The sequence below is a fragment of the Cryptomeria japonica genome, chromosome 1 (assembly GCF_030272615.1).
Source record: "Cryptomeria japonica chromosome 1, Sugi_1.0, whole genome shotgun sequence".
NCBI lineage: Eukaryota > Viridiplantae > Streptophyta > Pinopsida > Cupressales > Cupressaceae > Cryptomeria > Cryptomeria japonica.
Window position 1 is genome coordinate 630411329 of NC_081405.1, and position 22812 is coordinate 630434140.

The 22812-nt window shown below is 40.4% G+C and overlaps 1 protein-coding gene across 1 annotated transcript; it reads left to right on the forward strand.

Annotated features, from left to right (window-relative positions):
- Window positions 1–877: 877 nt before the first annotated feature.
- LOC131042502 (uncharacterized) lies at window positions 878–1225 on the forward strand. Its single transcript, XM_057975816.1, has one exon. It carries the CDS (start codon window positions 878–880, stop codon window positions 1223–1225), a length of 348 nt encoding a protein of 115 aa, XP_057831799.1.
- The last annotated feature ends 21587 nt before the right edge of the window (window positions 1226–22812 follow it).

Here is a 22812-nt window from a genome sequence, read left to right on the forward strand (position 1 = left end):
CAATGGATTCATCTGGCTAAAGAGTTGCAATCCCTTCTGAAGGGGATTAGGATCCCCTGTTTCACTCATACAGATAAACTTGTTTGGACCATGAATCCCTTAGGGCCTTTCAGTGTTAAATTGGCCTACAATCTCTTGGTTGCCTCCTTCAATGACTGTTGTAGTTGGAAAGAAGTTTGGAACTCTCAGCTCATCCCTAAAATTAACTTCTTCTAGTGGACGGTCCTTCACGGGAAGGTCCTTACTATTGATAATCTGAAGAGGAGGGGATTTATGCTTTCCAACAAATGTGTTATGTGTAGTTGTGTGGAGGAAATCATAAATCACCTCTTTATCCATTGCCCTTTTGATTCTGGGGTTTGGCACAAAGTTCTTCAGAAATTCAATTTGGCTTGGACTTTCTTGGAAGACTTGTAGCAGTTTATTAGCAACTGGAAGTGCCCTTCTGCTCACCCGCCAATCACTCTTTTTTGGAGACTCATTCCTCCCCATGTCTGTTGGCATATCTTGAAGGAAAGAAATAATAGGATTTTCTGTGACACCAACAGCTCAGTTGACATGGTGACTGACTTAGCTGAGAATTACCTTAGGGAGATTGCCATCATCAGCAAATGGAGGACCCCGAAAGGCAACCCTATGGCTCTGGATCAGAGGTGGATTAAAAATTGGAAGTTTCCAGATAGCTTCCTCCAACATGACAATTCAAAAAAGATGGAGAGGCTCAATACCAGATGGTCATCACCCCCCCCCTTGGCTCAAGCTCAATTTTGATGGTGCCGCTCGTAGTGGTTCAGCAGTAGGGGGAGGAATTATTAGGGACAGCTTGGGCAACCTAGTTTTGGCCTATGTAGGAATTTTTGACTCTGTTTTGAGCAACATGGCGGAAGCTCTTGCTCTTTTTGGGGGGCTTAAGCTGGCCCTTGGCACCAGTATCAAAAGACTGATCATTGAAGGGGAATCTAAATTGATTATTGAGGCCACTAAATGTGCTTCAGGGATCTACTGGAGAATCAAAAATGTCATCAAGGACATCTGGTCCATGATTGTCGAGCTGGAAGAATTTCAAATTCAGCATATCTACAGAGAGGGGAATGGGGTGGCGAACTCTCTAGCTACGACGAGACTGGATATAAAAGGAATGAGGTGCTGGAGGCACCTATATTCTCTCACTGACAAGCAAAAGGACCTTATTGGGAACGAACAAATCGCCTCTATCAAGCAATGAAGTGCCACTTTCCTTTAATCAATAGGTTGCTTTGGGTCGAGTACTATGCTACGCTGCTGGCGGTATTTTCAAATTCAAATTGGGTGGGCTTTGTCTCGCTGGCTTCTAGTGGTCCCCACCTTCGCTACCAAATGTTGACTTGGCTGGCCACCTATTTCTGCATCGTCGATGGGTTCGAGTGTCAACTTTTGATCATTAATCATAGAAAGGACTCTAATTATTACAATAAATGGAACCTTAGAACTCGCCATAATGACGATCTTTGCAAGTTGGAGGAGATCTCAAGAGGTGTCCCTTCGCATGCTTCCCACAGCTGGCCGATGCAGGCCTTGGGAAACAGCACCAAAAATCATTATTACACCTTGCACATTATTTTGGCTAATTATCATTTGTTTTCTCTTAACTCCAACTCTAGTTTTCCTCTTTGCATTTTTACTTTCAAGCTTGCGTTGTATCTCAACTTCACTTTGGAGGAAGTCAGCATGGGAGGGGATTTAGTCTGGGTTCAACTGGACATAATTGATGACTATTTTCACAACGACCCATGCGTCTGGATGTGATTCTCTGCAAAAAGGGAAGGTTAGTCAATGATATCAAGACACAAACAAGAAGAAAAGGGAAACCGTTAGTGTCAGAAATCACAAACAAAATACTTTCCTACACAAGCATATCAAAAGAGATATCAAAAGCATGATAAAATATCTAACTAAGAAGGTAAATATGATGAGGCATCTCCAAATGCCTCCTAACATGCTCTTGGTTTCTTCTCCCTTGTTCCTCTCCTCTCCGATTTCCAAAATAGTGTAGCTCTCAGCAGCTTTTTGCACTATGGATGCTTATGGAGGTTTGAGATTGAAGTATTGCTCTAAATGTAAATAAAGAAGCTAATACTAAGCTATTGATACTAAAATGATTTATTTTATCTAAAATGACAATATATGAGTTGATTATGCTAAAATGCTCTCTCAAAATGCCTATAGCTTAAATGCATACAAGTTTTCAGGATGCTTGAGGCTTGAGGATTTGGGCTCTATTTATAGGTTAAATGGAGCAATGGATGGTTGAGATTGAGTAATCTCAACAAGGGTCAAGATTGAATGAAATTCAATCCATGTGAGGGCTTTCAACCCAATCTCAGGATGACAAGTGTCAATGTGAGATAGGTTGAGAGGAGAGAGAATAAGCATTAAATGCTTGACATGACCTGGGAGTTAACTTCGGGGTTAGGGTCAAGGTTGGGTTGAGTGAATAAATTATTTATTCAAAGAATAAAGCTTTTATCCAATGGATAAACTCTTGTGCAAAGGTAAAAGGGATAACCATGGTCAAAACAATAAATGCTTGAGGAGACACATGAGTGCAAGTTGAAATAACTATAAATGGTTATGTAAGAGCCATTAGTGGTTTTGGAAGACTCTGGAGGTTAGATTGTTGAACACACAAAGCATTTAATGCTTTTCAAAGACTTTGGAGTCTTTGAGAAGTGACTTAAAGTTGCTTAGGAATGTGACAATAATTAGGGGATGGATTAGGCTAATTAGGAAGGGGTTAGAAGAATCTAGAAGGGGTTTTATGATTGCAAGTGGATTTGGTGGGTGAGGAAAAATAGGATTTTAATTAAAATAAATTTATTTATTTTAATAAATGTGTGCAAGTTGCATTTGTAGGAAAATGCAAGTGGGGGGGGATAAATGATTTAAATAAATGTTTTATTTAATTTATTTAAAAGAGGAATAGGGGATTAAATGAAATAAATATGATTTATTCATTTAATTGATTGTGAATTTTGGTATAATGAATTAATTAAAATAAATTCAATAATTTATTTAATTAATAGGAGAATGTTTGAAGATGAATTAATTAAATGTTAATTTAATTAACTGATGGCTAGTGGATTTTTAATCAAATAAATAAGAAATATTTATTTAATTAAACTGGACAGATTTATGTGACTACATTTGCCCCTCTTTGAGACGGTGCGGTTTATCGCATTGTTTCAAATAAAGAAAAACAGGTGTGAAGAAATGCCCCATAAAATGAAAATTTAATGGGTGGTATGCCCCCTCCAGAGATGGGCCGAAAAATTTCGAAAAATCGGGTGATCTCACGAAAAAGAATGAAAATTGGCAGGGTGATAGAAGAGAAGAAGTTAGCAACGCGGTTGAAAAAATAGAAGAAATCAGAGATAAAATGGAGAAACATCAAGCCAGTGAGTACCCTTAGGTCATGTAGGAGATACAGTGAAAATGTGGTGGTTGTGCTTTTGAGTGATGCTATATAATTGATTAAATTTTTTTGAACAATTTGGTGCAATTGGTGTAATTGCCCCGGTCGAGTCAAAGCATGACAGTTGATGTCAGTTGGTCGCTTGGACAGGATAAAGTCTGAGTAAGTGAATCAAAGTGACCTGATGTGACTTAGACAATTGATGTAATTGCCCAATGAAGTCAAGGTATATGAAGCAAAATACTCGTTGAGACTTAGACAATTGATGTAATTATCTGTTGTGATTGTGTTTGATTGGTTGATCAATTGATAGTGTGTGCGGGTGATGGATGGTTGTGGTTAATCATAGCAACCCCATTGAGACTAGGTCATTATGATAAATGCCTGATGTAGTCTAGGATTACCATGATCGATTACCTGTTGAGACTTGAAGATACTTGATCAGAGTATCTGTTGATAGTCTAGGGGTGTGTGAGTTGATGTACCTGTGCAGACAGAGTAACTTTCTTGATTGTGTGGATGACTGAGGATGGGAAGCGCAATCCCTCCTATTAGAGATGGATGGTGATGAACGTTGCTTGATTGAATTTATGGGAAACGATGAAGGGTATGTGATGTTGATTATCGAGATGGGGAGGGTGGGGGGGTTTGATGTTAGATAGAAGAAATGGAGGACCTATGGCTCATTCCTATGGAAGAAGAGAAAAATAGAGTATGCATTGTTATTACTATGTATGAATGATATGCAGCTATTATGAATGTATGGATGGATGGAATGCAACGAAATGCAATATATATAGATGAGATGAAATGACGATCCATAGTGCTCTATTTTCATCATTGAGCTTTAAAATGTTGTAAGAAAATACAAGCAACTTGACATAATGATTCAAGATGACCTGAGTAGTTCTTACATGAATTTTAATATAGCAAGTTAATACAAGCAAATTGATATAATGGATCAAGTTGACCTGAGTATTGCTTGCAGAACAGACAAGGATCATCTCTATTTATGCATGATTTGGATTGTCCTCCTTGATCTTGGGCTGATCATATCCTGAGACAAGTTCATACCTTAATAAGAGATAAAACCTTTATCCAAATTGGATGAGGAGGAACCAAAGAAGGAGCATTGTTCTTGCAAACAAAATAATATTTACATAAAGAATAAAGAATATGGATCCTTGGTAATGGTTCATGCTCATATGGTCAAGGTATACGTTGTAGTCAGGAAGCCGTAGTGATCTATGACTGCATTTTGCATAAGATCATGTAGCTTAGTGAACTTCCCACGTAGACACCATTAGTACATGCCCCAGAACTTCATCGGAATAATGCACCGAAGATACACAAACAAATGTTGTAGGAACCTGATATATATATAAACGAATGAATTACTCATAAATCAACCAAGTATTTGATAGCTTAACCCAAAATTTTCTTGTCAAAGAAAACGTCATTTTGTCTTTGTTTTGGTAAGGAAGGATGCATCCTTGTTGAAGACAGTTTTGAGTGTTGATGTTGATTGTTTGGTCGATTTTGAGAAGTGATCATCGTGCGAGTATTTTTCAATGCTTGTTTGGTATCTGCTCGGATGAGTATGTACAATGTGGTACCATGTTTTTGTTTGATTTTTGATGTTTTCTGATGTTTTTGGATTTTGAATTGTTTTGAATGTTTTTGGTATTTTATGAGATAGTTTTCCAATGTTTTTGGTATTTTTGAATTGTTTTTGAATGTTTTTGGTATTCTATGAGATAGTTTTCCAATGTTTTTGGTATTTTTGAATGTTTTTGTAGATTTTGTGAGACAGTTTTGAATGAAGACCCCAATGAATCACGAAACAATGTAGAATCCACTTCCATCAAGAGGTTAAGGGCATTGCCCCCAGTGTAGACATGGCTATGAAAAAGTGAGATGCAAGACGCACGGAGCACTATCTCGATTGCAGATGAATAACAAGCCATGGTTTTGGACGGATGGATGTGTGTATGAAAGGAATGTGATTGCAACAAGTCTGAAAGACAATAGAGCCATAGCCTTTACAAGTGGTGCCTATTTGCCAGGTTTTCACCATCGCACTTACCCAAGGTGCCACTGGAGTGGTTGTTCATCGTTTGGATGCATGATTTTTTTCTTTACTATTTTGATGTTTTTGTATTTTCTTCAAGACATTTTTCTGGATGTTTTTGATGTTTTTGCCAGTATATATGGGAGCCTGATGCTCTGTGCAACTTATGTATAAAATTGTTTGAGGTGCATGTTGTTGATCAGATCTGCTTGCGGTTCTCCTTCTGAAGTAGCCAACTGATATGCCCCGGACCCAAATACAGTAGTGATAATATATGGACCCAGCCAAGTTGATTCAAACTTTCCCTGATGTTCTCGGTTGGGTTGGTTACGAGGATTTTCTCGAAGAACAAGATCACCTACCTCGAATGTATGAGGTTTAACTCGATGATTATAACTTCTGCTCATGCGTTGTTGATAGACTTTGAGGTGGTTGTATGCAGCTTGTCGCTTCTCATCAAGTAACTCTAAGTCCTGAAGACGGGACACTCTGTATGCTTCATCATCGATGAGATTGTGTAAGGAAACTCGTAGTGATGGGATCTCAACCTCAATAGGTAGAATAGCTTATGCACCATAGACCAATGAGTATGGAGTGGCTCCTGTAGGGGTTCGAATGCTAGTTCGATATGCCCATAGTGCTGGATTCAATTGAACGTGTCAATCATGACCAACATCATTGACTATCTTCTTGAGGATTCTCAATATGTTTTTATTTGATGCTTCAGCCTGACCATTGCCTTGTGGGTAATAGAGAGTGGAAAAGCGGTGTTGGATGTGAAATTTCTCACAGAGTTCCCGGACATCTTGATTTTTGAAAGGAAGACCGTTATCTGTGATGATGGACATGGGTACACCATACCAGTAGATGATGTAATTGAGAATGAATGAGGTGATCTGCTTGCCGGTAACTTAGGTAAGTGGAACAACTTCGATCCACTTTGTGAAATATTCGGTGGCGGTAATAATGAATTTATGGCCATTGGATGAAGATGGATGGATTTTAGCCACAAGGTCAAGGCCCCATTGACAAAAAGGCCATGGTGTTGTGATTGGTTGTAATTCCTGTGTGGGTGCATGTATTAGGTCGCCATGAACTTGACATTTCTTGCACTTTCTGACAAAGTAGTATGAGTCTTTTTCCATAGATGGCCAATAGTATCCAATGCGCATGAGTTTTTTAGCTAGTGATGGACCGCTTGCATGAGTTCCACAAATTCCTTCATGTACCTCTTCCAAGGCCTTTGTTATCTCATCTTGTTCTAGACATCGAAGGAGAGTACCATAAAGATTGCATCGGTATAGGGTTTTGACGATAATGGTTTATCGAGCAGTTTGGCGAATGAAGGTTTTACGTTGGTTATTCGATTGGTTAGGAGGAAGGATGTGATCACGGAGATAGGTGTACAACTCACCGTACCATGGGGATTCGGAACCGACAAGGTGATATATCATCTCGGATTTAGGGATATCATAAGCGGGGATCCAAAGCTATTCTACCAAGAACTTGTAGTGTGTTGAATTCTGCTGAAGATCTAGGAGAGATGCGATGGTAGCCATAGCGTCAGTAGCTCGATTCTGATCTCTGGGTATTTGCTCAAAGGTAATTGTAGTAAATGATGCCTTTAGACTGTCCACCATTTGCTTGTATGGCATGACTTTATCATCCTTGGTCTGATATTCATCAGTTGCTTATCGAATGACCAATTGTGAGTCGCCATATACTTGTAGTTCTTGTAATTTCCATTGTACAGCTAGCCTGAGTCCTGTGATCAAGGCCTCATATTCTGCTATGTTATTGGTGCATGGAAATGTGAGCCTATAAGACTTCAGGATGCTGTCACCTTGAGGTGTGATAAACAGAATGCCTGCCCCCAAGCCATGCCTAGTATACGAACCATCAAAGTATAGTTTCCATGGTTGTGTTGTTGTGATCATGAATATCTCTTCATCTGGAAAATTAGAAATGAGAGGATGATCTCCTATGAGCGGTGCTTCAGCCAACTAATCTGCAATGACTTGTCCTTTGATAGCCTTATGGTCCACATACTCGATGTCAAATTCGCTGAGAATCATCACCCATTTGGCCAAGCGGCCTGTTAATGCTACTTTGCTGAGTAAATACTTGAGTGGATCAATCTTCGCAATGAGCTGTACTTTGTGTGTCAACAGATAGTGCCTCAGTTTAGTGGCTGCCAGGATTACTGCTAGGCAAGCTTGCTCAATAGGTGTGTAATTGAGTTCATAGCCAACCAGTGTGCGAGAGATGTAATAAACAACACATTCTTTCCCTTCTGCATTATGTTGTGCCAATAATACACCCAATGTTGTACTTGTTGCGGAGATATAGAGTAATAATGGTCTACTTGGATTCGATGGGATCAACAATGGTGTATTCATAAGATAGTCTTTGAGCATCTGGAATGCTTGCTGGCATCTTGCATCCCATTGAAAGCGGATGTTTTTGTGTAGCAGGTGCGTGAATAGGTGACATTTATCAGCCAATTGTGTAATGAATCTTCGGATGGATTGAAGGCATCCTTGTAATGTCCTTAGCTGATTGATATTCTTTGGTGGTGGCATGTCCATGATTACTTTTACCTTTGCTGGGTCGACCTCAATACCTTTACTTGAGACAATGTATCCTAGAAGCTTCCCAGAGGTTACTCCAAAGGCACATTTCTTTGGGTTGAGTCGAACATGGTATTGTTCCAGTCTATCAATGATTTTATCTAATATGTTGAGATGTCCTTCTCTGGTGAGTGATTTTTCTAGTAAGTCATCAACATAATCTTCCATCATAGTATGCATCATGTCATGGAAGATGGTGGTCATTGCTCGTTGATAGGTCGCTCTTGCATTGTTTAGACCGAAAGGCATTACATTCCAACAGTATGTGCCCCATGGACATGTGAAGGTTGTCTTATGTTGATCCTCTGGTGCGATCTTTATTTGATTATACCCTGAAAAGCCATCCATGAGTGAAAGCATGGCATGTCTTGCTGTCAGATCCACTATGATGTCGATGTTTGGTAGGGGGAAGTCATCCTTAGGACATGCCTTATTTAGATCTCTGAAGTCAGTACAAATGCGGATGCCCCCTTTTGGTTTGCCGACAGGAACAATATTGGAGATCTAATCTGCATAATCAATTGGTCTAATGAAACCAACATCTAGGAGTTTCTTAAGTTCTGCTTTGACTAGTACTGCGATCTGAGGATGCATCTTATGAAGCTTCTGCTTGACAGGTTTGGCTCCTTCTACTACTGTGAGGTGATGCATGACTAAATTAGGATCAAGTCCAGGCATGTCTGCATATGACCATGCAAAGTTGATCTAACGCTTTTGAAAGAACTCTACAAATTTAGGCTGTTCCTCTGGAGTTAGAAGAGATGTCAGATGTATGTGGTGAGGAGTTTCAAGAGTCCCCACATTGTATTCTTTGGTTTCCTCAATGAGAATCGTTGATCGTTCCTGTTGTGTACTAGTAGGGAGAATGTCAAACCCTTCATCCTCAGGCACCTCAGAGAGGTTTTCACCGTTGGATACGCTCTTTCTTTTTACTTTTGTTGAATCAAACAGTGCCACGGTGTGGTTTTCATTGGAAGATCCATGTTTTATTGTTATATTTTTGCAGCTAAAAGGTTTGGCATCCGCCCCGAAGTATGTTGCGCTATTAAGTTCTATGGCGAATCCAGCTTTGTGATCCCCGCTTGGTAGGTTATCCCTTAATTCCAAAAAGTCAATGATGGCCTCGTCATTTTGGAAGAGGTCAAGACATGGGGGATTTGGTTGGTTCCATTCGATGAGTTCGGGATGGATAATGGGCATTACTTCATCGATTAGGTTGAGTTCGTTAGATGTATCAATGAGCATTAAGACGTTATGGTGAAGGCCGTTGATGATACTCTCCCTATCAGAATCAGGGATTGGATGAGACGTAGGGTCTGTGGAAGATGTTTCTAGCTCAGGAACCCAAGAAGTCTTTATCTGTGCTTCTCTGTAAACAGGGATGTCTTTGCGGGGTGGAGGTATCAATGTGTCTTCCTCATCTGAATTGTTAAGCTGTATGGAATCAAATTCCCATTCATGTGAGTCGGTCTCTGAATCACTTTCCAACATCTGATTACTATACCATACTGGGATGTCCTTTGTGTGAAAGACTGCAGGTGTGATCGGTGCTGCAGGAAGGATGATGGGGATCAAAGAATCTGATACAGGTAGTATCGGTAGTGTTGACCCAGTTGCTTCTGTTGGAACTACTGGTGTTGTGGATGTTGTTGTGGGTTTTGATACAGTTGTTGCTGCTAATGGTGCTTTTGATGTTATTGTTGTTGCTGATGGGATTACTGGTTTGTTTGGTGGGATGATTGGCATTGTAGATGGTTGTGTTGGGATTTTGAGCCTCGGTGGGGCAGTTGCGATGGTGTTTGATACTACTTTGATAATGAAAGGTGTTCTTTTTGCAATAGGCTGATATAGTGGTTTGCTGGGTTTTCCTTTGAATCTGAGCTTAGGAAAGATTGCCTTTTCGAAGCCTAGGCCTGTATTATCTTTGGGCTTTAATTTTGGCAGCAATGGCTCATGTCTTCCTTGTTTGCAAGATCCCAAAGCACTATGGCCATCATAACCCATCCTTTGCATAATGAGGAGGTCTTTGCCATATTGATCCATGGGAAGTGTAGCTTGCGGTATATCAGTGGGGATGGGATCTTTATAGATCCATTGCACTAAGTCTTCATCTTGGGTTTCTTCTTCTTGACTCTTTCCAAGGATGAAAGGCGTCAAAGCACATGCTAGCGTGATTAGTGGTTGCTGAAGTAACTGTTGTGGTTTGCCATGTGTTCTAAGAGAAGTGGGCATTTGTCCCACACAAAAGAGATGAATTAAGTTGTATTCCCCAGGACCTTCCTCTGCTATTTTCATCTTAAGCTTTTCTTGCTTGGGTATAGTGGTGTTTGAACTGGCAAGAGAGGCTAGACTTATATATGATGTGGAGGAAATGGCTTCTCTATTATTAGGAATGGTAATCTCTAGTTGATGACTGATGTTATGACAATATGCAAAGGGATTTGCATCGCCCAGGATTGTGATCTCTACACCGTTATGTGGGAACTTGATACATTGATGGTAAGTAGATGGAACGACTTGCATGGCATGTATCCAAGGTCTTCCTAACAATAGATTGTATGGCAGAGGAAGGTCCAGAACCTGATAGATGATGTGTTTCACCACAGGGCCCACTTGGATTGGTAGTACCACTGCTCCTTTGGAGGAATGCTCTGCATCATCATAGGCCTTAATTGTGATCTTCTTGCGAGGATCCACAGATTCAATGGCATATCCCAATGCTATGACCAACTGTAGTGTACAAATATTTAAGCCTGCTCCATTGTCGATCAAGACTCGCTTGATCCTATGTTGGTTGATAAAGCCTTCAATGTGTAGCGAAGCGTTATTAGGTTGCTGGAAGGAAGAGTTGTCACTTTCGAAAAAAGTGAGACAAGGGGATGACTTTAGACTTCCAACCATGGTTTGAAATTGGTCTGTATTCAGGTTTGCAGGGACTGACGGCTCTTGGAGAGCTTGATCCAAGATTGTTTTATGAGATGGAGATAGGCGCAAGAGTTCTAAAATGGATATAAGCGCAGGCGTTTTGTCTAATTGTTCCACAAGATTGTACTGCGTTGGTATGGAGGTGGTTCCTTGTGGAGCTTCCTTTATGGTAACCTTGCCACGACGTGTAACAACATTGCAATTTGAGCTTGGATTCTTGATGGTTATAGTTGCAACTTGTTCATTGGCATAATACAGGTGATTTACAGTATAATTATACGCAACCTATGTATAATCGGTGGTATCAGTGCCTCTCCTGGAAGTGGAAGGACACCTTTGATCTTGTGATGGAAGTGGATTTTTTAACATCAGATGATCATTGTTTGTTGTTTTTGGGTCATGCCCTTCAATTTCAATTTCTCCTCGATCAATAAGATCTTGAATAAGATCTTTCAATCTGTGACAATTACTTGTCTTGTGTCCTTTCCCTTGGTGGAAATCACAATGTTCAGTATCTCTCCACCATGCAGGTTTGACCTAAGGCTCATAGTTTGATGTTTTAGGTAGAGTGACCAAATTTTGAGAAATTAGTTGTCGCAATACTGTTTCAATGGGTTCCCCTAAGGGAGTGTATGTTCATTTTTGTTTTTGCTGACGAGGTCTAGGTTCATTGTGAGATGTGATGTGACCTTGATTTGAAGGAACTTTTGTGTCATTTTGAGGTGGAGGATTTTGTCCTGCAAACCGGACCACAAGTTGTGCACTTTTGATAGTTCTGGCATCCACAACCCCATCGTTGATGATATTCTTGTTTTTGTTCCAAAAGCTTGGTTTATCACTATTGAAGCATGGGCGAGGACTATCCTTTGGTTCATTGTATATTTTGATAAGTCCTTTCTTGATGAGGGCCCGCTCACATTTCAAGCCCTTGGTGGTCATGTCATTAAAGGAGTCTATGTCTTTGACATCTAGGTGAAACTCCATTTCTTCGTTTAAGTTGGAAATGAATATTTCCACTAGTTCTCGTTTAGGTGACTAAAGAGAACGTCTGCTAGACATTTGGCACCATCGTTGCAGGAATACTGAGAATAGTTCACGAGGTTTTGTTTAGTGTTGCACAGATCAGCCATGGTGATGTCGCGTTCAATGTTATGAGAGTAATGTGCCAAGAAATTTTGAATTAGTTCTTCAAAAGTCCTAATGCCACTTGGTAGTCGAGAAAACCATGATGTGGTTGTTCCTCCCAAGCTTTGGGGAAAAAGTCACATTAGGTATGTGTCTTCATATGCCACTTCGAGGCAAGCGGAATGAAATTCTCTGACATGATCGCGAGGATCGCCGTTTCCTCTATATTTTTTGAATTTGGGTGTTTCGAATCCTCGTGGAAAGGGTGGCATATAAAGATTCCTATCAAAGGGATAGGGACATATGTCATTGAGTGAGAATTGGTTGGTTTTTACACCACTATGAAGTTGTTGGGCGAGATTTTCAACTTGTTGCCACAACATCTCCATTTCATTTGGAGGAGGAGGTGGTGGGTTACCTCGAGGAATGTTATATCTGATGGGATCTCTACCTCTTTCTTCTTCATGACGACTTTGTCATTCTGATGCTTGTCTTAATTGGGCAAGATCAAAGTCAGAGGGGAGTTTGGCTCCTTCTTGAGCGAGCTTTAAAAAGTGAGCATCTGCATTGCTCCTGAGTATTTCGTCAAAAAGTCTGTTAAAGAGAGGGTTATGCTAGGCCCTTTCTATTGTTGCAGGAGTAGGAGTACTTGGGTTTTCGTCATTCGCATTTCCTCCAAGTGCTTCTTGAAATTCATTGATGTTTTCCTCCTCTTCTTCTTCAATTTTTGCTTCTCGTTGCTTTGACTGTGATCGGGTTTGAGCCATTTTGTTTACAAGTTTTTGTTGAAGTTGAGCGAAAATGATGATGAGTTTTTGATGAAATGAGAGATTGATGGTTGGTGAATTGTGTTGCATGTGGATTTCTAGCACTTTTAATGTAGATGTAACCGAAATTCCTGCTTTGATTTGCTTGTTTGTTTTTGATAAGGTTTGATGTGATAAGGTGTAGAGAAATCTGAGATGTGTTATAGATTTAACTACCTAGTAATGAGAGGATTCACTCATGAACTAGTTTTAACCTGCGTAGATGTGTCTCTTAGGATGAGCTTATCCTAGATGTAGAAACAATCTAAAAAGTGATGAGATGTGTTTGATTCAAGCAATATCTAAAAGAGAACTTAGGACACGAACCTCTTAATGTTTTGAGAGTTAGAATGGATTGATGATGAAGTGTGATGATGTGAATGAGATGATGGATGAAATGTTTTAACTTCAATAAAAGCTTTGTGTTACAAAAGGGACAAACTCTACCTCTTCCATTTCGGGTGTTGGTGGCATTTCTCGAGTTATGTTGTACGTGATACAAACGTTTGGGAAGAAGTTGGGATTAATATTGCCTCCTTTGTTTTTGTGATAACTCAAAGCTTTATATTGCATAAAAGCTCTCTGGTTCAATGACTCTGAATCAAATTCGTTTGTTTTGCCTTGAAGGTAGAGACGCATGTGACATAGAAAAACTCTATGAGAGACAAAGATTTGTCTATTGAGATAGAAGAATTTCCTCCTTTTGATCAAAGCCTTTGAGCTGAATGGTCTTCTTTTCAAGTTGATGTCTTGATGACGATTCTTCTTTCGCAAGATGTGAAGAATGGTCATAAAATTTGATATTTTGTTGTTTGCACTTTGTTTTTGAAATTTTTGGTTGCTTTGAAAGATGTTTGGTTGGATGAATACTTGTTTTGGAATTGATTTTTTATTCTTCTTTGACAAGAAAACAAAGCAAGCACACAAACACAAGAATGTTGCCTTAAAAAGGCACAAATGAGTATGGCTCTAGATCAACCCAATCTTTGGACTTTGTATTACTCTTTCCTTTTAAGTGTATTTTAGGTGCTTTCTTTCCAAAGCCTGAACTTGGATCAATTTGTACTTGGTCTTGACTAACACGAAGACACTTCATACACTTTGTATCCCTAAGGTCAAATGACCAGTTGTGATAAATTCAACCCACATATTGATATTTCTTCGACTTTGGTACTATATACCTTATGAATCCCGCTATGGCAGGTAAGGATGTGATATACTAAGTCTTGCACGAGTATAACAAATAGATGATCCCTATGATGGGGGAGTCACCACTTTTATCAAGCCACAAGTGAATTTTCAAAAAGCTATGTTTCTACTCAAGGAAATATGTATGGTGAGTATCTTGGGAGCAAAACCATCTATGCTCTTGCACTGAATTATATCTCAAATATTCTCAATCAATAGAACGGGTGGGCTACTACTTAAAGGTGTTTAGTCATTTTTGATGTCTTTGGACATAAGTTCATTCTGCAGTGACTCACTTAAGAGCCTTGTAACTTGTGGTGGGGCTCATTTGTCCTTTCGACAAGTTACACTGTAGGAACAACTATACCCAAGGCTACAGCTTTCGTTCTCACTTGATTTCTATAGCAGCTCGAAGGATTTACCGCGCGAGGTCGTTCCCAAGAGTGATGTGTCTCTTGGCAGACCTCTCTTAAAAAGATAAAAATTTGAGTGTTACTAACACTTTTCTCTTGCACCTAGGACCACGAAAGCCAAGGGAGAGGATAGTGTGTGTTAGAAGTAGGACCACTCGACCAACTTTTTGCATAAGTGTGCCAGGCATGAAAAAACACTTGTTCCTTTTAACTTGTTATTGCAATGTGTTCTAACTATTTGGAGATGTTGCTCCAACAATCATGGTGTTCTTTTTAACCTCAAATGCAAAATTTCAAGTAAACTAGAACTTTTGAAAATCCTGGTCAACTTAATAAAAAGCACGTTTGCTTGAAGTAAATCGCTTGCAAAAATTGAAACAAATGGATTGTAAGTTTTAAGTTGCACCAAAATTTGAAGTGTGGCTTGTAAATTTTTGCTTAAGTTTGATGCTAGAAATGGATTTGTTTTTGTTGATTTTAAGCACCAAATGAAAAGTTAAGCCTAAACTTGCAATAAACAAAGTTTGTTTTGTTCAATTTTATAGCACCAAACACAAATTTTGATCCTAAGCTTACAAGAAAGAAAATTTTGTGTTGTTCAATTTTAAAACATCAAAAGGAAGTTTTTGATTTTAAAGAGGTTGGTTTTTAGACCTGCACAAGAGACAAATAGTTAGTAAAAATCGAACCTATGGTGGGCTTCCACAAGCCTAATTTTTTTTCTTTTTTCGGTTACAGGGTCATTTTTACAACGTTCTGTTACAATAGCGCTACTCTGTGTTTAAACAGAAGCGCTATTTAACACAAACGCGCTAAAAGAAGAAAATAACAGAGAAGGCAAACACGCTCAAACAGGTTCAATAGCGCCAAAACAGGGTCAAAAGCGCTCAAACAATGTCAATAGTGCTAAACTTGGTACAATAGCGCTATTGTAAGAACAATAGCACTAGAACAACAAGTTGCAATAGTGCTACAACGTGATCAATAGCGCTAAAACGCAACCTGTGTGTCAAGTTCAACATTCAAACATGTTAGTTGTCAAAAAAAATTGTTTTTTAGGTGTTTAGATTCACGTCGGGTTCACCAAATGATGCTCTACAAAAAGGGAAGGTTAATCAATGATATCAAGACACAAACAAGAAGAAAAGGGAAACTGTTAGTGTTAGAAATCACAAACAAAATACTTTCCTACACAAGCATATCAAAAGAGATATCAAAAGCATGATAAAATATCTAACTAAGAAGGTAAATATGATGAGGCATCTCCAAATGCCTCCTAACATGCTCTTGGTTTCTTTTCCCTTGTTCCAAAATAGTGTAGCTCTCAGCAGCTTTTTGCACTATGGATGCTTATGGAGGTTTGAGATTGAAGTATTGCTCTAAATGTAAATAAAGAAGCTAATATTAAGCTATTGATACTAAAATGATTTATTTAATCCAAAATGACAATATATGAGTTGATTATGCTAAAATGCTCTCTCAAAATGCATACAAGTTTTCAGGATGCTTGAGGCTTGAGGATTTGGGCTCTATTTATAAGTTAAATGGAGCAATGGATGGTTGAGATTGAGTAATCTCAACAAGGGTCAGGATTGAATGAAATTCAATCCATGTGAGGGCTTTCAACCCAATCTCAGGATGACAAGTGTTAATGTGAGATAGGTTGAGAGGAGAGGGAATAAGAATTAAATGCTTGACACGACCTGGGAGTTAACTTTGGGGTTAGGGTCAAGGTTGGGTTGAGTGAATAAATTATTTATTCAAAGAATAAAGCTTTTATCCAATGGATAAACTCTTGTGCAAAGGTAAAAGGGATAACCATGGTCAAAGCAATAAATGCTTGAGGAGACACATGAGTGCAAGTTGAAATAACCATAAATGGCTATGTAAGAGCCATTAGTGGTTTTGGAAGACTTTGGAGGTTAGATTGTTGAACACACAAAACATTTAATGCTTTTCAAAGACTTTGGAGTCTTTGAGAAGTGACTTAAAGTTGCTTAGGAATGTGACAATAATTAGGGGATGGATTAGGCTAATTAGGAAGGGGTTAGAAGAATCTAGAAGGGGTTTTATGATTGCAAGTGGATTTGGTGGGTGAGGGAAAATAGGATTTTAATTAAAATAAATTAATTTATTTTAATAAATGTGTGCAAGTTGCATTTGTAGGAAAATGCAAGTGGGGGAGGATAAATGATTTAAATAAATATTTTATTTAATTTATTTAAAAGAGGAATAGGGGATTAAATGAAATAAATATGATTTATTCATTTAATTGATTGTGAATTCTGGTATAATGAATTAATTAAAATAAATTGAATAATTTATTTAATTAATAGGAGAATGTTTGAAGATGAATTAATTAAATGTTAATTTAATTAACTAATGGCTAGTGGATTTTTAATCAAATAAATAGGAAATATTTATTTAATTAAACTAGACAGATTTATGTGACTACAGGATGTATGCTAAGGAAGGAGGAATCATCCTGTTCATGGAAGCCACGAAGGGATTCGACGAAAACCTCTCCATGCAATTTTTCAATAGTTGGAAGGATAGGAGGGTGGTCATGGAGGACATTTCGTTTGAAATCAATGAAGAGGTTATTGCCCAAGCTACGGGTCTCTCCACTAAAGGCAGGAAATGGAAGAAAACTAGCAGGGTTGCGGATGAAAACAACATGAACCGCTTCTTCAAAAAGGGCGAGGAACCGACCAGAATGCATGGGGGTTTCAACAAGGAAGGTTTACCCTACTCGTGGGATCAGGTTTGCAAAATCATAATGAAATACTTCACCCTTGAGGGAAGGTATGGTGTGTTCTTGTGTGGGGGAAAAAGCGAGACTAGGTTATCATGCCCTAATCCTACCTCTTGTCACACACTACGGAATACGAAAGAGCCTAGAGGTATCGCACAATTGGCTACTTCTTTTTGTGAAAGAGAGAGCCACGGGCTACCTATTAGGGTTTCTATTCCTTTGTTGTAATGGAAAGGTAAGATTATGCAAGTTCAATTCTTAACCCTAAAATGCAAGTATGAGCTAACAACAAGATTACAGAATTGAACTTAAACAATGGAAAGCTGTAAATACAAGGATGAAATAAGAATGAAGATGTGTACCCGGAGTCAAAATCGGACTGAAAATGTGCGGGACAGGGGCGCGGGCACCATTGTCCTGAAAACTGCACCAGAAACTGTCGTTCTGCACTCTGAAACACTGTCGGGAAGCTGTTTGAAAGTTGTCTGTCCGGAGGACCAGGGCGCCCAGCGCCTCTGTCCCAGGGACCAGGGCGCCCAGCGCCCCTGTCCTGGCAGGACCAGGGCGCCCAGCGCTCCTGTCCCAATCTTCTGCTCTGCAATTTGATACAGAGTGCTGTCTCGACCTGTTCTCTCCAGATCTGTATCCTGCGGCGTCGTCCGAGTCCCGAAACTTGCACTTATATCTGAAAAAAGGGGGTATGGGTGGCTATATAGGGTTTTGCCTTAGTCAAACCCCCACTTCAGTGATTTCCACCTCCACGAATAGCCAAGTTGTTTTGTAAAATGTATTGTGTGTGCAGACCTAGTGTGTGTGCAAGGTCCTAAAATGCAAGAAAGCAAACTAGAGCAACCTAGAAAGTAAACCCTAATTGCTTGTAAATGATAATGTAAATGCTCTAAATCAAGATGCAAAGTGATCTAAAGCATGAATGAAGGATATATATTGAAGCTTTATGCAAAGACATGAAAACAACATGAAATCATACCCAACCCTCAAGGGAGAGGTACAAGCCAATCTTCAGTCGGTAATCTCCTATTGTTCTTCAATGTCTTCCAAGCCCTAAATGGATGAATGGAATTGATGAATGCTTGATAGAGGGATGTTGTAAGATGTTGAAGTCTTCAAAGATCTCCTCTTTCGCTGCATATGAGGTTCCTGGAAACAAAAATCCGATCCTTTCAAATGAAGAAAGAGAGCTCTTATGTATGAAACCCTAGGTCGCAATTTCGTCTTTTGGCCGACCTAGAGATTGAATATCCCACCAATTTCTTGGGGTTAAGATTTATTTTATGATTGGATCGCGCTCCTAAAATTTCAGGAAAAATGTCCGGGACCGTGTGCACTCCGGGCGCCACGGTCCTGACAACTTTTCACCAAATTTTCAGGGCCGTTAGATATGATGATTTTAGAGAGAATCCCGAAGTTACAGGTGATTTCGAGATGTTTTGACCCCCGAAATCAAGCCCCCAAGCTCAGAATAGGGCCTAATTAGGGTTTTTGATTAAGTGATGTATTGGAGGAATAAAATGAAAGGGGCATGCTTTAATGAAAGGGCCCGACTTTGTGATGTGGAAAATGGTGAAATAGAACCTTTAGACCTAATTAATTTGATTAATTAAGTGCTAAAGGGGAAATGCAATGCAAAGTGCAACTGCGCCAAGGTGGGTGCTAAACTAGGTGTTAAATTGTACTGCTTTAGCAAGTGCGTACAATTTATGACGTTACATTTAGCCCCCACTTTAGCGGTCATATGAGTACTACGTGCATATGCAAGCTAAAGTACAGAAAGTAAACATTATTTGAAAAAGGATATATCCATAAGTTGTCAGACGAAGCCCCCAGCGGCATCTGCAGTACACAGTTAGGAACCGCACCCTACAAAACACACGTTAGATCACAAAAATCACCTAATGCTTACTAAGGAAAGTGATGAAATTTGTGAGTAGCTGTATGCCCCCCCCTGTTTCGACTTGCTTATTAGGGAGGTGAAACAGGGTAGCATGTTTACTTACGACAAATTGTGTAAGAGAGTATTGATGAGGGATGTTCACTGAAAAGGCTTCATCAGAGCACTATTTAGAACATCCCGAGAGTACGGGAATGAAAATACGATTCCTACGCAACAAACGGTTTGAAAATCGCATCTCCCAAACTCAAGTTATGATGAAATGAGTGAAAGAGGAAAATTAGGGTTTTGAAAATAAGGTACAGGAATGAACGTATATACCTTGAAAGAGACACTTGTATTTGTCACTTTGTTGATTCTAAGTACTGTTCATTGCAGCGGAGCCCACATAGCTATCATCATGCCTTCACGACGACCGGAGCGTCCCACGAGGGTTGAGATCCTGCGCCAGGCCGTGATTGACAACGAGCCACTGGACGAGGTGAGTTGACTGAACTTTGACTTTTGATTTTCTTCATTTTGACCTTTCTGTGATCGTTTGCGGGCCTTGAAGGCTGACCCGGGCCCCACCCAGGGCGCCATGGTCCCCCTAGGGCGCCATGGTCCCTGTGGGGCGCCCTGGTCCCCCCAGGGCACCATGGTCCCTAACAGGGTGCCATGGTCCCCTCAGGGCACCATGGTCCCTGATAGGGCACCATGGTCCTTGACAGGGTGCCATGGTCCCAACCAGGGTGCCATGGTCCCTGACAGGGCGCCATGGTCCTTGACAGGGCTTGGCATACGATGTTCGACAGTTTGCATGAGTGATTTTGATGATCGAGTACTGATTACGGTTATGTTTTTGTGTTGTAGGGCCTTCCGTACATGAGAGACCATACAGCAGGACATATTCTTCGCAGTTTGCGAGATCAGATTCCGCGGCTTACTCAATCAGAGAGAGACACACTGTCGATAGTAGGATTATGGTATGTGATCCTCATGCCCTCCATTCGGTTCCATCCTGCGATGCTGATGGCATTGATGGAGCGATGGGAACCTGACACATGCACATTTCATCTTCCAGTAGGGGAGCTGACGGTTACACTCGAGGATGTGTACCATATACTTCATCTTCCTATCAGAGGAGCGACTGTTACATACGCGACCGATCGGTCAGCGGAGGATCATAAGAGGGAGCAGGTATATTGCATAGGGAGAGTCATGCCGAGCGAGATGAGAGGTCGCATCATGGTTAGCTGGCTCTTACATCCTACAGGGGAGGTACCCCTTCTGAGGCGCCTTATGATTGCCATCATAGCACTAGCCGTCTGCCCTAATGGGCGAGGCACGCACATGCATGGGGGTCTCACATGGTGCATAAGAGCGATGGAGAGACACAGGAGAGTGTATGCTTGGGGTCGGAGTATGCTTGCACATCTCTATCATGACCTTGAGGAGTATGTATTTGGACAGGGTTGCAGTTTGATGACATGCACACTTCTACAGGTATGGATTTTAGAGCACTTCACATGCACCAGGCCTGTTGGCTTTCCGTTGAGTACGGCTAGCGAGCGACCTAGGGTGTTTGCTTATCCACTTACTAGCGAGTGGAGGTTTGGAGATTTGTTATATTGGAGAGTGATTTTTGATAGACTGACAGCCGAGGTGACAGTGTGGAGACCTTACCTGCGGATGCACAGATGGGATAGGATGGAGAGGCAGTTAGCATGCTTACAGAGGAACCGCCTACTGCAGGGACGCTATTCACACGTCATAGTCCCTTTGTACTTTGACCGAGTACGGAGGCAGTTCGGGCTAGAGTAGTGTGTTCTAGCCGATGTGCCCATCTATACTCGACACTCACGGGTCCTTCCCAGACCTAGAGCAGTAGCGAGACTGACGATAGATGACATCGAGACTACAGATATAGAGGGATCTGATTAGGATGTAGTCACTGATTATTCTGCAGAGCCTGGAGCACAGCGCAGGTATGTCTCATGGTTTATGAGATCATATCCAGGTCCTATCTTTCCACCAGATCACCCGACAGGCCATCCAGGCCCATGGAGACATGGAGACCGAGATGAGGACCAGGGATCCAGGTTAGAGGAGCCAGAGGAGGGAGAGGGTCATGAGGAGGCTGGAGATCCTGATCCACCTACAGGCGATCGGCCCAGCGCCAAGGAGGAGGAGGACACAGATGGAGATGAGGACGAGGAGGAGAGAACTGATGATGAGGAGGAGTTAGATGCAGCTTCTCACCATTCAGGGGATGATACCATAGCTCTGGATCCTCCTCATATTTCCCAACAGGGGGAACATGAGGCGATACGGAGACCTGTTCCTAGTACCGCCCAGCCTACACCCATCGTGCACAGATTAGTCGAGCGAGGGGAGCCTAGTAGATCCCAATCACAGATGCTACCGTATCATGATCCCTACTGGAGCGAGGGAGACCCAGGTATAGTAGGTTTAAATTGATTATTAATGTTTTGATGATATAGAATGGTACTAATACAAAAATCTATTCTACTACCACAGCTAATGTGCAGGAGTGGCGTTCCCTGATTCAGCAGGCAGTGACAGACATTTCCATGATAGCACAGATCCCCAGTTCCTCACAGATTGCCTATAGGCCTCAGGGGAACGCGGGTTGGCACAAGGACTTGTTTTCCCCATTCCGAGTTCAGGTAGACATATGGAGGGAGAGAGAGAGAGAGTCCTATCAGAGGACCTTCAGCGGGCGCGGCGAGATCTAGCAGTAGCTCAGGCTGAGGCTACCACCTATCACACGATCCTCATGGATAGGGATCGTAGGAGTTCCTCTCGGAGTCACTCACGGTCTGTATCTCGCTACACACCCATGGGTCCACCTTCACGGCCAGATCAGGAGGGAGCATCCAGTCGACACTCTCCAGCCACCAGTCCTAGGGATAGGAGATGATTTTATGATGTAGGAGAGGTCACATTTTGGATGTATAGTGACCTATATTTGTATACGATCCACATATATATATATATATATATATATATATATATATATATATATATATATATGTATATATACATGCTTCTCTTTTGTCTCAAATGTGTTATCTTTAATGCTTAAAACAATGTATGTTTTGCTTTGATTAAATCTAATACATTTGGTAAATGTACATGTATGTTCAGAATTTAATTTCCATATGATTGATTTCTCAATGCACTATGATTAAATTGATACATGTGTGACTTAATTAAATATTTAATCAAGTACTAGATTGATGATAGGGAAGAAATATGCATTAAGTCTAAGAATCATATAACTAACGTGATTTAATTTTGAACTTAAACACAACATGATACGATTCTACTTAACACATAAAGACACTGTATAATATGCTAGCACAATGGAAATGTAAATCTTTTACAACTTACATAAATGAATTCAAGACAAACCATAAAGTAAAGAAACATGCTTGTCAAGAACGAAGCAATATAGATTAAACATCATAACATTTAATTCTATTTTGCTCTAATTAGGAGATACTAACATATTACCCAATGTTGAAGAACTGAAA

Coding starts and splice junctions, on each gene's coding strand:
- LOC131042502 (XM_057975816.1), top strand. CDS start 878: ATGGCGGAAGCTCTTGCTCTTTTTGGGGGGCTTAAGCTGGCCCTTGGC.